The sequence below is a fragment of the Perca fluviatilis genome, chromosome 21, assembly GCF_010015445.1.
Source record: "Perca fluviatilis chromosome 21, GENO_Pfluv_1.0, whole genome shotgun sequence".
Lineage (NCBI taxonomy): Eukaryota > Metazoa > Chordata > Actinopteri > Perciformes > Percidae > Perca > Perca fluviatilis.
The window spans coordinates 8,082,474-8,098,245 of record NC_053132.1 but is presented as its reverse complement, the minus strand read 5'-3'; the positions used below and the strand labels follow the sequence as shown (position 1 = coordinate 8,098,245).

The window sequence follows — 15,772 nt, the reverse complement described above, 5'->3', positions numbered from 1 at the left end:
GGGCTGCTTTTCGTCATCATTTATGATAGTAAATTGAATATCTTGACTGTTGACTCGACTGTTAGTCGACCAAAACAAGCAATCTGAAGACAACGCTTTGGGCATTTTCACTATTTTCTGACATTTTATAGAGAAAACAATTATGCAAATAATTGTAAGACATACTCCACAGATTAATTGATAAAGACCATGCTATAAGTGACTATTTAGTTAGTTGCAGCCATGCTGCCCTGTCTAGTTGTCATGGATTTGTCCACCAGTCATTATTTGTTAACGTGCATTTATCTTTTATTTTCGCCAATTGGGAGCGTATGGAAGATAGTCAAAGCTATAGAACGACTGAAGGCTTTAAGATGCTAAGGAGGGGGTCCTGGCCTCCCTGTCAGCCCTCTGACCCTCTTCTCCCCTACTCGCCTATATAATGTTTGAGGCCCCGGTAACCATGACTACAAAAGCGAGACCAGGACTGCATGATCGTGACGGGGGCTTTAAGAACAGTTTGAGAACCCTCTGCTCTCCTTAGTAGAGTCCCCTGCATAGTTTCAGTCATCTTGAGACCAGAAGGATTAGAGCTTATTCACTTGGAGAGAGTTAGAGGGCATCAAACGGGCTCCCCCCGATCAGAAAAACTGATCTGAGGAGAGCAACAGCAACGAGAAGCCTTTAGACTCTTGGACGAGGTGCAAGTTGCAATTTAGAAACTTGCTGTCTTGGTTTGTTTGTACTTGAATCAGAAGTTTGTGTAGTTGTTGGTGGCTCACTGTGAATTTAGAAAACCATGAACGTAAACCTAGGGCGTCTCGCAGTTTGTTGTTAGAGGGTCAAGAGGGTCTAGCCCCTTTCAGACATGCACCCTTTTAAATTAATCTGATGGCAATTTTACATGTCGGTCTCATGTCTGAATAAGCACCGGGTCACAATCATGATCGCACAAATCAGATTAACATAAAGGCTGCAGCAGCACAACTTGAAAAATGCACAGAGAGGGAGATTAAATGTGTCTTATTTCGCTTTCTAAGATCACTGTAATACATTTTAAATCTTGTTCTTCAGTTTAAATGCTCAAAGAAAAGAACATGTTTTTAAAGGTCCCATGGCATAAACCTTTCACTTTATGAGGTTTTTTAACATTAATATGCGTTCCCCCAGCCTGCCTATGGTCCCCTAGTGGCTAGAAATGGTGATAGGTGTAAACCGAGCCCTGGGTATCCTGCTCTGCCTTTGAGAAAATGAAAGCTCAGATGGGCCGATCTGGAATCTTCTCCTTATGAGGTCATAAGGAGCAAGGTTACCTCCCCTTTCTCTGCTTTGCCCTCCCAGAGAATTTGGCCCACCCATGAGAGAGAGACATCATGGCTTTCAAACGAGCAAAGTGGCAGTTGGTCAAGGCCACACCCCCACTCTCGACCTTGCCCCCCCTCTCTCCTCCTCAATAGCTACAGACACAGAAATGGCACATCCTAAGGAAAGCTCATTGTGGGACTGGCTGTAGTGGCTGTAATTCTGCACCAAGGCTGAATTTTGGGAAAGAGACTTCAGATACAGTATTAGGGGACCACTAAGGTCTATATAAAAGAGACTTCAGATACAGTATTAGGGGACCACTAAGGTCTATATAAAAGCGACTTCAGATACAGTATTAGGGGACCACTAAGGTCAATATAAAAGCATCCAAAGACCACCATGTCATGGGACCTTTTTAATAAACTATGAAACGCTGAGAAACAACAGTAATAATCTGAAAAATATTTTAAATTTTCATTACACATTTTCACTACATGCATGAATAAATGAACATCTAGCAAAATGCATAGAGCATGAGAGCAAATAGGAATGAAACAAGTTTTTTATAAAGTTAAATTGGGAAAAGTATGCAAATGTATTGGTGAGAAGCGTTCACAATAAGTTTTAAAACCCATCAGTGATGCAGCCTCTTCCTCTGGCTCTCCATATTTCATGATGGGGATTATTTTTGTTCTCCCTACTGAACACCAGGTGAGCTCACTGACTGCTGCATTAAACTAGCGAGGAGAACACTTATCATTGCAATCACCTGTAGAGTTTGGTTCCTCTGTGATTCATGTTTCAGACCTTTTGTTGTGAAGAATTATCATTTTGAGTATGAGGACTTTCTCTGACAGCTAAACTCTATAGACGAGAGTTCACGCCGTAGTTGGTCTGCTTTCCTCTTACTCAGAAAGGAGTGTATGTAATAAATATTGTCATGGACTAATTAGCTTTTCTCAGTGCATAGAGAAATCGCACAAGATTAATCCTCCAGGCTCTACTCATTAGGACCGTTAATTCTGTCTCCCAAACACCACATGGTGCTCCTGCTGTCGTTAAAATTACATTTTCCTTCATATCAACACAGACACAGTAATTGAAGTATACAGTATGAAACTATGAAGATAATCAATGGACAGAGCATTTCTAGTATATAAATAGATTTTAGATAATTTTCTACAGTACGTATTTTTTGACTTACTGTTAAGTTTGTAAAACTGTACCACGTCTATGACAGAAAAAAGTACCACAATTTCTTTATATTTTCAGAGGGTTTACATATCATAACAACATATTGCAGAACAGATTTGTCTCAGTCCGTTATTATGACTCTAAGTAGGGATCAGCCTGACATTGAGTAAGCTAATTAATGTGTGGTAATCACAGTTAAATCGCAGTTGTAGCCTCGTAGGCTCTCTGTAAACTTGGCAGGTTGGAAAATGACTTGGCATGGCCCTGTCCTGGCAGGTGGAGTCTAGAAGTGTGTCTGGCCAGCATGCCTGCTGTCAGTCAGCCCTTCTTTCACCTTATTAACGAACCCCAGGTTAAGAGGGTTTCAGATTAGGTGAAACAAGAGGGAAAGTCCTTGTTGTCTTCCTACGTTGCTACACTGATTCAGTAACAAACAAATTTGCGAGTGACGTAGTGGGAACTGCAGTCTTGCCATAGTTTAAATCAATTCTTCGGTCATATGTTGTGTGACTTGCTAGACAAGTCACAGGACGCACCCGTCAGTCGGATATCCTCGTATTCTGTGACTCTGTAGTCGGAGTGTGGCTCTGCTGTTTGGTGTGTTGTCCATTGTCACCATGACCTCATCATGCGTCCTTTTGGCCATTGTTCTTCACACAACACTCTACTGTTGACCATCCACGGGACAAATTGTTGACATCATGGTCGGTATGTGCCTGTTAATAGTGTCAATATTTACCGGCAGTCCTGTGAGAGTTAGCGAGTGAAACATTAAGTGCTTGTGCCTCCTACATTGTTATATTATTCCTCGCAACTATATTATATTTCTGCGCAGGGTAACATTTACTCAGCATCTTTAAAGGCCCAACTCCTGCAGTATCACAGCAAGTTCAACATGTCTCCTCTTCTCTGTGTTTCTATTATCCACAGTTATAAACTTTTAGTTATTCCTAGGGCTGATATGATGTGTGGAGACAGTAGCCTTTGTTGCTGTCAGGGGAAATGCCAGCATGTTAGGAGCCATTTTACATCTCAAATGAAAAGAAACCCTTTTCTTCTGCTGCCTCATGCCTCACAAGCCTCATGCCTCAAGCCCTGTTTGTGCTGCTTGAATGGGCTTCATGAATGGCCTGTACTGCTTCTCTGTGTGTGGGCCACCATGGACTTGTGGGACATTTGCCTCTGTCGTAGTTGCTCGTAGAAAGATTCCTCGGATGCACCCTGGGGTGGAGATTGAATAGCCAGAATTTGACCTCATTAATATCTGGGAGAAAAACATACCATTTCAACCAGTATTTAGTTTCCTAGATGAGATGATTAAATATCACTGCAAGAGGTTTTTGTGTCAGCTATCTAAAAAACGCATTTTTGACCGGAAAATGTTAAAAATACCATGTATTTGTAATGGTCGGCAATCAGAGAACTGATACACTTGAAAATCACTAGCAGTTTGCTTATGAAGACTTGTGACTGGACCTGTACTGAAGGACCTGAGACTTGACTTGAGTCTCTGTTTTCTATGAATGGACACTTGTCTTGAGACTTTACTTTGACTTTTCTCAAATGACGTGAGACCTTCCTTGAGACGTGCTTTTGCAAGTCTCAAAGAGTCAGCCTTGTTATGATTGATTTAAGACTATTACAAAACTCAAGACTTAAGTTGGACTTGTCTGAAATGACTTGAAATTTAACCTATTACAAAACTTGACACTTGGACTTGTCTTGTTGTACTTCAGACTTCCTATTACTATTTTAAGACTTAAGACTTGCCCCTTTGCCTTGGAGACATCTCTTACAAAAAAATTTAAATAAACAATTTTAACACATCATCTTTGTGAGACTCACACTGTCTTGTTTCTCTCTCAGAGCGAGTGACCCCTCTGAGGTGCTACCATGGCCCTGGTTCAGGCTCTGCCCATATCTGCTGAGCCCCACAACCCAGGCCTCAGTGGGGGATCCCGCAGGAAACACCCCTCCGGCTCTTCATCCCCTATCAACGCACCACCCTCCACTCTGGATACTATGGGTTCTGTCAGCAGCCTCATCGCCACCCGCCCCGGCAACTACCAGGACCACCGATCTGTGGTTGAGCTGGGAGCCAGGGTCCGACGGCCCACCCCAGGTGCCTCCTACCTGGGCTCTGAGTCGCCCCTGGACTCCTTATTACTGCAGACCCTTCAGAAACAGAACTCCATGACGTCCAGCAGGGAGCTGGAGAACGAGAGTGGGAATGGGAACTATACTTATCTGAATGAGGACTATGTAGGCGACTGGAATGACAACCACGTAACACGTGCCAGCCCAGGAAGTGACGCAGACGAGACTAAAGGATCCCGGTTGAATGGGAACATGGGGGGGCCTCCTCCAAAACTGATCCCTGTGTCTGGAAAACTAGAGAAGGTGAGTCTTTGAATAAAGTAATTTAAATCCTTGCCTTCCAGCCTTTTTAATACTCATCCTTTATATTCCTTTTCTAGAACATGGAGAAAACAGTGCTGCGGCCCACTGCCTTCAAACCTGTCATTCCCAAGAACCGTTCTTCCATGCAATACCTCTCCCCTCGCCATTGTGCCAACGTATCAGAAAGCCAAAACAACCTGAACCTGCTGAGCCCCACGCACATAGAGGCGTCGCCCTCCTGCTCTGAGAAAAGCAGCTCCTACAGCAGAGCTCGGAACAGTGGCGGTGGCAGCCATTCCGGCCAACTGACAGACTCCGGACGCAACTCCCTCTCCAGCCTCCCACCTTACAACAGCGGCGGCTACAGTCTGGCATCAGGAGAGGCCTCTGCTGGCCACCTGGAGCCGCTGAAAAGCGCTCCGCCAGTCAGTGGACACGGACACTCCAACTCAGACAGCGGGCGTTCGTCTTCCAGTAAGAGTACAGGCTCTGGCTCGATAAGCGGCCGAGGACAGCCTCTGTCTGACAGCGGGTCCAACGGGCGCTCCCCTGGCCCGGTTGAGGGTTATGAGGGGGTGGTGAGGGACCTGGAGGACAAGCTGAGGGAGAGAGAGCTGGAGCTGCTGCAACTCAGAGACAACCTGGATGAGAATGAAGCTGCCATTTGTCAGGTTTGTAGATAGACTTGACACCTTGAGGAGTGTTTTCACAGGGAAACGCACACTTTGACCTCTTCCCCGGGAGTTTGTTGTAAAAAAAACATGAATCAGTTTGGGCTAGCTGTAGCTTTAAAATCCATGCTTATGTAGTTTTCTTACGTCTTACTCTCACTTTCACATATTTCTTTACATTTCAATCAAGCTCTGTTGGAGAATCTGAATGTGTAAATAATTCCAAACTCCTCTTTCAGTGACAGGATCTTTTGTACGGTAAATCCTCATGGATTTGTTGTTCTGTCTTTGGTTGCAGGTTTATGAAGAGAAGCAGAAGCGCTTTGAGCTGGAGCTGGAGGAGCTGAGGCAGGGCTGTGCAACCAGGATGCAGGTAGCCTCGCAGAAGGCCCAGCGTGCACAGCAGGTGCTTCAGTTGCAGGTCAGAACAAAAGGCTTGATCAGGTTCTACTACACACCAATGGTGCTGCCTTTTTCTACAAATACAGTAAAAGATGGAACAAAACATCAGTACTGGCCAGAGCCCCAAATGTAAATATTAAAGCTGTGTCATTTAAAGATGCAGTGGATAAGTCTTATAAAACTAACTTTCTGTCATATTTGCTGAAACTGACCCTATGTTCCAGTAGAACTACATGAATTATGTAAAAAAAAAAAAAACAGCTCCTCTGGCACCTCCTACAGCCTGTAGTGCCATTGGCAAAATTCCACCGCTCCCGGTTGATTTTCTCCAATCAGGGCCACAGGTGGGGGTCTATCTGCCTGTCAATCACTGCTCAGGCACGCACACGCATATAAGAGCGTTCTCCCCTCCTCCCTCCCCGCGCACAAGCTGCAGAAAGGTTTCCCTAAACTCCGGTGAATATTGGAGAGGCTTTTCAGAGGTGGCGTGAGCTGCAGGATTTTAAAGATCTGAAGAACGATGCAGATGTAGCCACATTTCCTCTCAACAGGTAACATAATTACCATGAATGATTTATCTTTCACTTGGTTATTAGTAGTCAAAAGTCCACAAAGCTACGTTGGTGAGGATGATAGTAACGTTTGCACAGTGGTCGGTCTGATATGATGCTGAAATGGCTAACGGTAGCCTGCTAGTTAGCATCGTTTTACTGTTGGTGAGTAAAGTTAACGTGTTAGTGTTTACTTATTGAACATGTCTGACATGCCGGCAGTTCTGTCAAACTCCGTTGTGTGGGAGGGGCTTAGGAGACGGTTTGGGCTGCAGCAGAAAGGGGGGAGGGACTGAGAAGTTGAAGATGTTCAAATTTGTTGGCAAAGTCCTGGATCTTCACAATCTTACCTACTGCAGCTTTAAGTAATTTTTTTTCAAGCCTTTTGTGCCAAAGTCAATATCTGTAGTAATTAGAAACACGCCAGCTTGTTTCTAATAGTCCTATATTGAAATTGTACATGAACCTATCTTATCTAAATAAATGATCAGCTGTGTAAAACTAGAATGTATTGCGGCTTGTGGCATATAAGATATTCTCAGAAGAAGTTCATTAATTCTTTAATCCCCAAACCAAATATTGGAGGATTCATCTCTCTCCTTTTAAATCTTCTAGCAATAAGAGTAGAAAAACCAATAATAGTCTTGGTGTTTGGATTGAGGTGAAGATCCTGCAGGGCTGTGTGTAGCATTTAATAAGTGTTAAAAAAATATATATATTAGTTGCCAGAAATGAGTTAACTTTAAAGCAAAACCAAACCATATGTGAGTAGCTGTCATTTTGCTTGCATCCATTACATCTGCAATCAATATCATAGCAACCCTTTTAAGACCGGGTCCTTCTAAAAATTACTAAGTCTGATGCCGGCTGTGTCATGGCCGCAGGTTTATCAGCTCCAGCAGGAGAAGAAGAAGCTGCAGGAGGACTTTGCTCAGCTTCTGAAGGAGAGGGAGCAGCTAGATGAGCGCTGCACCTCCTATGAGCACGAGAAGATCCAGCTGGGGCCTCGACTGGAGGAGAGCAAGTGGGAGGTGAGCGGCACAACAGGAGGTTCTTAAACTGACTCGCATGTTTAATTGAGGGATACTTTTTTTCAGTAAAATAATGACCACAATAAAAGAAAAATGTCTGGGCTGTAAAGTTTAAGTTTATCACAGTGCTATCCTTTTTGATTTGACCATAACTCAGCATTACTCATATTTCTTTAAGCACTGCACATACTATATCATGACGTTTATTTTAGAGCATCAATCTGACCGTGGCAGCTTCTCCATAATATATTTATTGATATGTTTATTTGCCCAATTAAAAGAAATGGAATTGAACATGATAATTGTTCTATCATCTCTCGTTCATGTGATACAGGAAGGGGAAGCGTTGACAAAATGTAGCATTAAAGGTCTTGTGGATGGTGATCTCATGGAGCCCGTGTCACAGTCATAACTGTAACATAGTTAGGGGTTTGTTCATGTGATAGCAGGAGGAAGAGCCTTAAATAGGATAGGACGCAAATAATCTGTTATCATCAGACCAATCAGTCATGCAAACCAATGGAAAAGGCTGCCTCTGTGTCTTTTATAGGCTTCAGACACGGATCAATAATATGATTAATCCTCTGCTGTTTGAGGTAATTAATTGTGCCACAAGGAGTAATTTTTAGTAGTCTAAAGATCTCCCCGAGAAAATCTTTCATACAGGACGGATATATGAAACCTCTTTAATTATTCAGCTGTTGTTACAGACTTCTGCTGACAAGGAAAATAGGAGTCACTGTGGTTTCAGTGAAGTTTTGTAGACAAGTAGAGTTACACACATCAACCAGGGTGTGAGGCATATGCAGCTCATGTTCAAGTAGAGCCTTTCAGATCCTTATGGGAGATCACATGCAATTTATTGAAATTCAATTAAGTGATAAGCAGCTTCAAACTGACGAAAATCCAACATCAAAAGTGCTGTCATGTGTTGCTCAATAAAGGTTTACGTTAGTCCTCAGGAGAGGTTTTTAATAAGACTTCTATTAGATTTGTTTTTATTTTAAGATCTGAGACTATTAGCTGATTAATCAATCAGGATAACATCAATCAGCTACCATTTTGATAATCAATTCATTGTTTAAGTTTTGAGCAAAAATGCCTCTGGGTTTTCTGTTTTTATTAGTCTTCTATAATAGTAAGTAGAATATATTTGGGTTTTTTAATGTAAATTCGTCAACTTAGCCTCAGAGAAACTGATATTTTTTTACTATCTGACATTTATAGACCACACAATACATCGATTCATAGACAAAACATTTGGCATGATAAAGGTTAATAAAAATAATTTTACTTTTCTTTATTGATTAGCCTGTGAACCAAAGAATACCATCGCTTTACAGAGCTGAATCCACATCCTGAACGGTTTCTCTTCTCCCGTCAGGTCTGTCAGAAGTCAGGGGAAATCTCATTGCTGAAGCAGCAGCTGAAGGACGTGCAGGGAGAGTTAGCCCAGCGCGTGGGAGAGATCGTCTCGCTGCGTGGTCAACTCCGAGAGACTCGTGGCGAGCTGACCAACACCCAGGTCCTGCTCCAGGAGGCCCACGGCACGACCCGCACACGAACCCTGGAGCTGGAGGTGTGTGAAAACGAGCTCCAGCGTCGCAAGAGCGAAGCGGAGCTACTCCGAGAGAAGGTTGGACGCCTTGAGGGAGAGTTGGCTCACCTCAGAGATGCTTTGGCCAATCAGGGCACAGGAAACAGACAGTGTCAGGTGTTCCATGAGGTAGAGGAGCACCTGCTCGCCTACGAGAGTGATGAGGCGAAGACCCAGCGGCAGAGCAGCAGTGAGGCCCTGCAGAACATGAAGGTGCAGATGGACAGGATGAGGGCCGAGCTGGCCCACGAGCGTCAGTGGGCCGAGCAGCAAACGGGAGGCTTCGAGGAGGAGCGCAGGATATGGCAGGAGGAGAAGGACAAAGTTATCCGCTACCAGAAGCAGCTGCAGCAGAACTATGTGCAGATGTATCGCAGGAACCGAGAGCTGGAGCAGCTCCTGCAGGAGCTCAGCCAGGAACTGGAGAGCAGAGAGGAGGACGAAGGCAGCGGCAACGAGATCAACTTTGATGAGATCGCCGCCACTGAAATTTAACCCTCGTGTCTCGCACATCTTTTGATTTGCACTACTGTCAGCTAAATATTTCTTTTCACCTACATGTGGCAGATCTGATCTCTTTTGTGTCGTTTGTTTAGATGACAAGCAGAAATCACAAATGTAAAAACAACAAAAACACCTGCAGTGTAAAATCTGCTACACTTTAGTTCTGCCTCATTGGTATTTCTCTCCAAGGAGTCTTACTTCCAAGCCAATGACCTCTATTAGTCGTTAGTAGGCCACCTCTGCCACTCCGTTAATGTCTGTGACTAACTAGACATCTTTCCCACTTTTAGGCATTCGTAGGAGAATTAGTTGTGTATGAGTAACTTCACCCAACCTTTCACTCTCCTCCTCCTGAGTTGGTCATGACTCCACCTTCCATGCTACACTTCCACTCCGTGTTAGCAGTCAGCTCTCATTAGTGCAGTTAATTTAGCTGGAGCCCACGCTTGTTTTCAGTTGACCGTAAACGCGGCACACCACACATTCAGCGTGTCATAAGAGTGAGTGAATCAGAGCTGACGACGGTGGCTGCACTCTAATCATGACCAGCAAGTGCAAACAGGAGATGTTTCCAAAATATGTCTGCTTCCTTATAACTGGGGTAGAAAGATGCATTTGTAGGGACAAAAAAAAAAAAAATCCTCATATGGCACAAATTTGTTGTTTTTATAATGTTAGGTCCAGAGAAACAAAGTTAAAGCCTCGACAATATCACTCTCATTTATGGTCCTAAATGGTGGAAATAATATCATAAACATCTCTACAGTCTAATGTAAAAACAAACAAACAGTAATATCTGGATTAAATACTACCTTAACACCTTACATCCAGTGCACATGTTCTCAGTGCTTTCAGATGGCAGCTTTTCTCTGTCACACACGTATGGACTCTGGGCCACCTTTAAAACACGCTCAGATGATCGGATTAAATCTATTTTCCTATAGCGTAGTAGTGGCGATACGGATAAAATCTTAAAACCACGGTATATGTAATTATATATGACAATATTAATATACTGTATATGATGATATTGGAAATGTTCAGAAAAAAAAATCAATTTTCACAGCGACAAGGCGGTTTCATCTGACTTTGACAAAGGTAAATAGCTCAATAAAATGTTTTCAGATTAGCATTCTTTTAATGTCCTGAAAAGCAATAGTTTTGGTTTTCACCCGACAGCGACGATGTTCTCCCCGTCAATTTCCTCGACATTCCACTTCCGGGATCGAACCGTTGCCAGCGGAAATTCTACCGGATTTCACAAATTTAGGCCAGATATCCGTTACCTTGGGCTTCCTTTGTGTTGGCATTTTAAACTCTGGTTGATTTCTGAGGACTCTGGTTAACTGCTCCTCAGATCTCTGCAGGGTAAATCCAGACAGCTAGCTGTCCAGTCTGAGTTTTGTGTTGCACGACTAAAACTACTTTTGAACGTAGGCATGTTCCACCAAAACAAGTTCCTCCCCAAAGGCTATTTTGCAGCAGCACCGCAGCTGTTCCCAGTGCTAAGCACCGCCCAAGACGATTGTGATTGGTTTAAAGAAATGCTAATAAACCAGAGCACGTTTTTCTCCCATCCCAGAATGCTGTGTGGACTAGCCAGACCCTCCTCTGCAGCGCCGCGGTGTAGAAGGGTCTGGCAAAGCGAGACTATCCCTATGTTAGCGTTGGTTTTCTCCAGGTTTCTCCTCACCTAGTCCAAAGACATGCAGGCTAGTTTTTAACTGTTGATGCTAAATTACCCGTAGGTGTGACTATGAGTGGGAATGGCTGTTTGTGTCAGCCCTCTGATTGGCTGGCGACCTGTCCAGGGTGTGTGTGCCCCAATGTCAGCTGGGAGTTGCAAGTCCTCAAGAGGTAAGAATCAGTTTTTATTACAATATGATAGAAGGGGGATAGCGAGCACGGTAAAATGACAATCTGTAAAGGTTGACTAATTTCTTATATCGCCCATTCCTATTGTTTTAAATTCATTCATAGTCATACACTTACATAAGACCAAAAGACTAACACCGAATGAGCAGTGTGCTAAAATAAACAAGTGTGTCACAGTACTAAATTATGTATTTGAGAATTAGACAAAATACTTCTACTCTCTAAGAGGTTATAAAAGATGAATTACTGTGGGTGATTTCCCATTCACTGAAGGGAAGGTATGCACTGAATGATGGGTGTTTTGGTGTAAAGTGAAACTATTTTAAACATGACATGACTTCTTCTGCCAGCCTTTTTAAAATGTGTACTTCCCTGTATAACAGGACCAAGAGACAGTTTTTTTTGTTCCTCTATTACTGCTGATTGAATTATCGTCCTCTGTAAATAACCCTGACAAATCATAAAGTTTCTTCCAGAGATGTCTGTCCATCTCAAAAAAATAAAAACATAGCCACTGTGAATAGACCAAAGCAATGTCGCACATTATAATTTGCTCCTGCAGATACAACGCCTGTATATTAATGTTTGTGTGGATGTTTGTTCTGGTTCCTCAGTATAATTTTATAATCCACAATATTTGTATGAAGACATTAAATGTATATTTTCATGCTGTACACTTCTTGAACAAACTTACGTTTTCAATAAAAAAAAAAAAAGACTAAATTGAATAGCTGTGTGGTCCATTCAGATTTGGTAAACTTCATAGAGCTGGTGAAGTAGATGGACTTTCTTCCTTCATTGTATTACGAATTATATACACCCCCAATGCAATATCATAATTTTGTCTTTGTAACACTGACTTTTTGCAGAAACAAGTTTATTTTTGTTGAAAATCCAGTTTTCACAATGACAGTTTTACCTGGGTTGTAATTATCTTAAATGATAAAATATTTATTCTACATTTCTCATCTCCTGTATATGAAGGCGATTCTTTTAAAGGTTTGTGGTTTGGTGTGGCATTCAAAATATTCATTAGCTTCTGCAGAGATCAGAAATGTTTCTGATTGGCTCATGTCTGCCCTCTGCAGGTCAAAATGTAGATTTCAAATTAACAATATGGAGTCAGACTTTCATATTTTCAGTCAACTGGCAAGGTTCCCACACTGTAATAACAAAAATAAATTTTAGTTGTAAAAATAATTCCAAACCTATTTATTCCATTTACTTAGAACATTTTGTTATTTATTTAGAATAATTTACATATCACACAAAATAAAACGCCTCCCTCTCCCCTGACAGTAGCTTTGTTAAGCAGGAGGGGAAACAGAACCGTAGCAGTTTATTCTTAATGCATTTGATTATAAACTTATTTATGGATGCAAGTCTAAAAAAGCAATGCTGCAACATGCGTATGATGGCAGTATTTGTATTTGTATTATTGTTGGGGACTGGGAGGGTGCGGTTAACATGCATGCTCGTACACGAATGAGCCTACAACAGCAAAAGAAACTGAACAATTATTCACCATTGCAATGTTCTTTTTTTAAATCGCTCCCACTGAGAAATGATTAAAAAATGCTTTTTGGCCAATGTGCTCTTTAGCTCTCCAAATGGACTGTTTGCCTGCATGCATCCAAAGCCTGCACAAACATAACTGGTCATACTCTGACTACAAACGAAAAAAATGCTTCCAATACCAAAATTGTGTCCCGCTGCCTACAGATTCTGCATTCATATGCAGAAGTGTGTGTGTGTGCGTGCGTATGTGTGTATACGTATACGTATATATATATATATATATGTATACGTATATATATATATATATATATATGTCAACAGCTACAGAAAATAAATTTGCTATTATATTACATTGGTAGGTTATCCACAGAAAATTACTTTAACAATTTTATTAAACAACAAAATGTCAGTTTTCCAAAACCTTACTTCTCCAGTTTTTTTTCCTGACAATGGGAACCCTAGAAAAGTCTTGAGTCTTATCAACAGTATCAGGCTGTAAATGTCGATCTGGATCTGAGTTGCTGGCTGGTTCTGGTCCTCCACAGTCCTCTCCATCAGCTGCAGCTGAACGGTATCTGCTCTGTGTGGGTTCTCGCGTGACGAACCAGGGTTTCCTTGCGGTAGAATCCTTTACCACAACCTGAGCAACAAAACGGTTTCTCTCCTGTATGAATATTAATATGCAACCGCAATACCGACTTCTGGCTGAATGTTTTGCCACACACTGAGCAGCTGAAAGGTTTTTCTCCTGTGTGTGTCATTGTGTGCTGTGTCAGTTGCGCCTTGGTGCTGAATGTTTTACCACAAACTGAGCAATTGAAAGGTTTCTCTCCTGTGTGGATTCTCATGTGTTTCTGTAAATTCCCTGTCTGTGTAAACGATTTCTGACAGACTGAGCAGCTGAAAGGCCTTTCTCCTGTATGAGTTCTCATGTGTGTCTCCAGACCTTCCTTGCGAAAATATCTTTTATCACAAACTGAGCAGCTGAAAGGTTTCTCTCCGGTGTGCATCCTCATGTGTCTCTGTATATATCCACTCTGTACAAAAGATTTCTTACAGACTGAGCAGCTGAAGGGCCTTTCTCCGGTGTGATGTGCCATGTGTTGTGTCAGCTGTACCTTCTGTCCGAACCCTTCGCCACAAACTGAGCAGTTGAAAGGTTTTTCTCCTGTATGAGATGTCATGTGTCTCTTCAGATTTCCACTTTTGCCAAATCCTCTTCCACACTCGGAGCAGCGAAATGGTTGCTCGACAGCACTTGTCAAAGAGCTTAAACCTGACTGAGGTTCTCTGGTCTCCTTCCAATCATCGTCATCTTCAGTCTCAGGTTCAGAAGAGTCTTTGGTCTTGTCAACAGCATCGGGTTCTGGATATGTATCTGCATCGGAGTCCCTCGCTGGTTCTTGTCCTCTACAGTCCTCCCCATCAGATTCTGTTTTCATCTTTTCAGTTTGTCTTTGACGAAGCTGTAATGACTGAGGTTTCTCTTCATCATCTTCACTCTTCACAAGAACAGGAGTGAATAGGAACTTGGTGATATCAGCCTCCTCCGGCCCTTCAAGTTCCTCTACATCCTGTCTGGTCCAGAGTTCCTCCTGTTCCTCTTTAATGTGTGGGGGGGTCTCTGGGTCCTCTTGGTCCAGGTTGGAGCTCCACTCCTGTTGCTCAGGGGGAAGCTCTTCTTTACTTATCTCTGCAGGACAGAATGAAAATTCAGACGTGGGGTTCAATATCTTGTTATACACTTTGACATGCATGCTGCAGGGGCCAGGGATCGAACCACCGACCTACTGCTCTTCCTCCTGAGCCACAGCAGAGACTTTTGTGCTCTAGTGCAGACAAAACTTAAAATATATTAAGACCTTAACTTGAATCAGTCGATAACTATGATTTGAATTGCTTTTACCTCTTGGACCGGAAGCTAACCTTTTTTAATAAAAGATCTAAAGGGGGTCTGGAAGTAGATGCCAGATCTTACCCACCTAACTCCAAACTGTTATTTGAACTAGTTATAATCATTGGGTTATAATAGACCTTTTTCACGGCAGACATGTTGACATGTCATAGTAGGAAAAGCACAGGTGTATTCAAAACCATTAATGCTGGCTGCATTCCACTTAGGAGAGGCCCTGGTATTGTGCATGCTGACTCACTGAAATAGCTTACTGGGACACTTGATGGAATTGAGCCATCGTTAAGGTTGTCAATTTCAGCTGTGCATTTCCTACTATGACAAGTCAAAATGTCTGCTGTGAAAAAGGTCCATAACCTCGTCTTTTAACCTAACCATAACCCTTTAAAGCTAACGTTAGCTAGCTGACGCTTGCGTAGTAACGTCATGCTAGACTCGTTTCGGTCTAGCATCCACCCGCCGTGTGTGAAGGGTCCAGGAGGATCAGCTGTTAACATCTTCTGAACCGAGACGAAGTAAAGTGAACCAACCTGCTCTGTGAGTGTTGAAAATCGCATCCAGTCGTTTCCGTTCTCGCTCGTTCTCCTCTTTCGAACGACAAAGCTCCTCCTCGTACTCTGCTATCGTTCTTTCAAACAGCCCAAATATCTCTTCAGCAGCCGCGGTTAGTCGCTGGTTTACAAACGCTCTCAGCATTTGCACTTTAGACATTTTTTAAACTTGTTTCTCCACACAAACTCCGTCAAAACCAGTTTGTTCTCCATCAAACGCGACTACGTCTGCTGGATGCCATCTTACCAGAGTTAAGCTTCCGGGGCAGATTAGTTGCTGGG

The 15,772-nt window shown here is 42.6% G+C and overlaps 2 protein-coding genes across 4 annotated transcripts in view; one reads left to right on the top strand and one right to left on the bottom strand.

Annotated features, from left to right (window-relative positions):
• LOC120551093 (leucine zipper putative tumor suppressor 2 homolog) overlaps nt 1-10,303 on the top strand; it is a 33,456-nt gene extending 23,153 nt beyond the window's left edge. For all 3 annotated transcript variants that reach the window (XM_039788253.1, XM_039788254.1, XM_039788255.1), the window contains 5 exons: nt 4,345-4,878; nt 4,956-5,549; nt 5,848-5,970; nt 7,387-7,533; nt 8,918-10,303. In XM_039788253.1, coding sequence (XP_039644187.1) covers nt 4,372-4,878; nt 4,956-5,549; nt 5,848-5,970; nt 7,387-7,533; nt 8,918-9,625 — 2,079 coding nt within the window. In that variant the 5' untranslated portion in view covers nt 4,345-4,371 and the 3' untranslated portion in view covers nt 9,626-10,303. The remainder of the gene's footprint in view (nt 1-4,344; nt 4,879-4,955; nt 5,550-5,847; nt 5,971-7,386; nt 7,534-8,917) is intronic.
• Nucleotides 10,304-12,919: 2,616 nt separating this feature from the next.
• Nucleotides 12,920-15,758, bottom strand: LOC120551092 (oocyte zinc finger protein XlCOF6.1-like). The gene is made up of 2 exons (XM_039788252.1): nt 15,470-15,758; nt 12,920-14,720 (listed from the first exon to the last, which is right to left on the bottom strand). The coding sequence occupies exons 1-2, from the start codon at nt 15,648-15,650 to the stop codon at nt 13,582-13,584; spliced, it is 1,320 nt and encodes a 439-aa protein (XP_039644186.1). The 5' UTR covers nt 15,651-15,758; the 3' UTR covers nt 12,920-13,581.
• Nucleotides 15,759-15,772: the final 14 nt, after the last annotated feature.

Coding starts and splice junctions, on each gene's coding strand:
- LOC120551092 (XM_039788252.1), bottom strand. CDS start 15,650: ATGTCTAAAGTGCAAATGCTGAGAGCGTTTGTAAACCAGCGACTAACC. Junction 14,721..15,469: donor TTTCAACACTCACAGAGCAG/GTTGGTTCACTT, acceptor TCTGTCCTGCAG/AGATAAGTAAAGAAGAGCTT.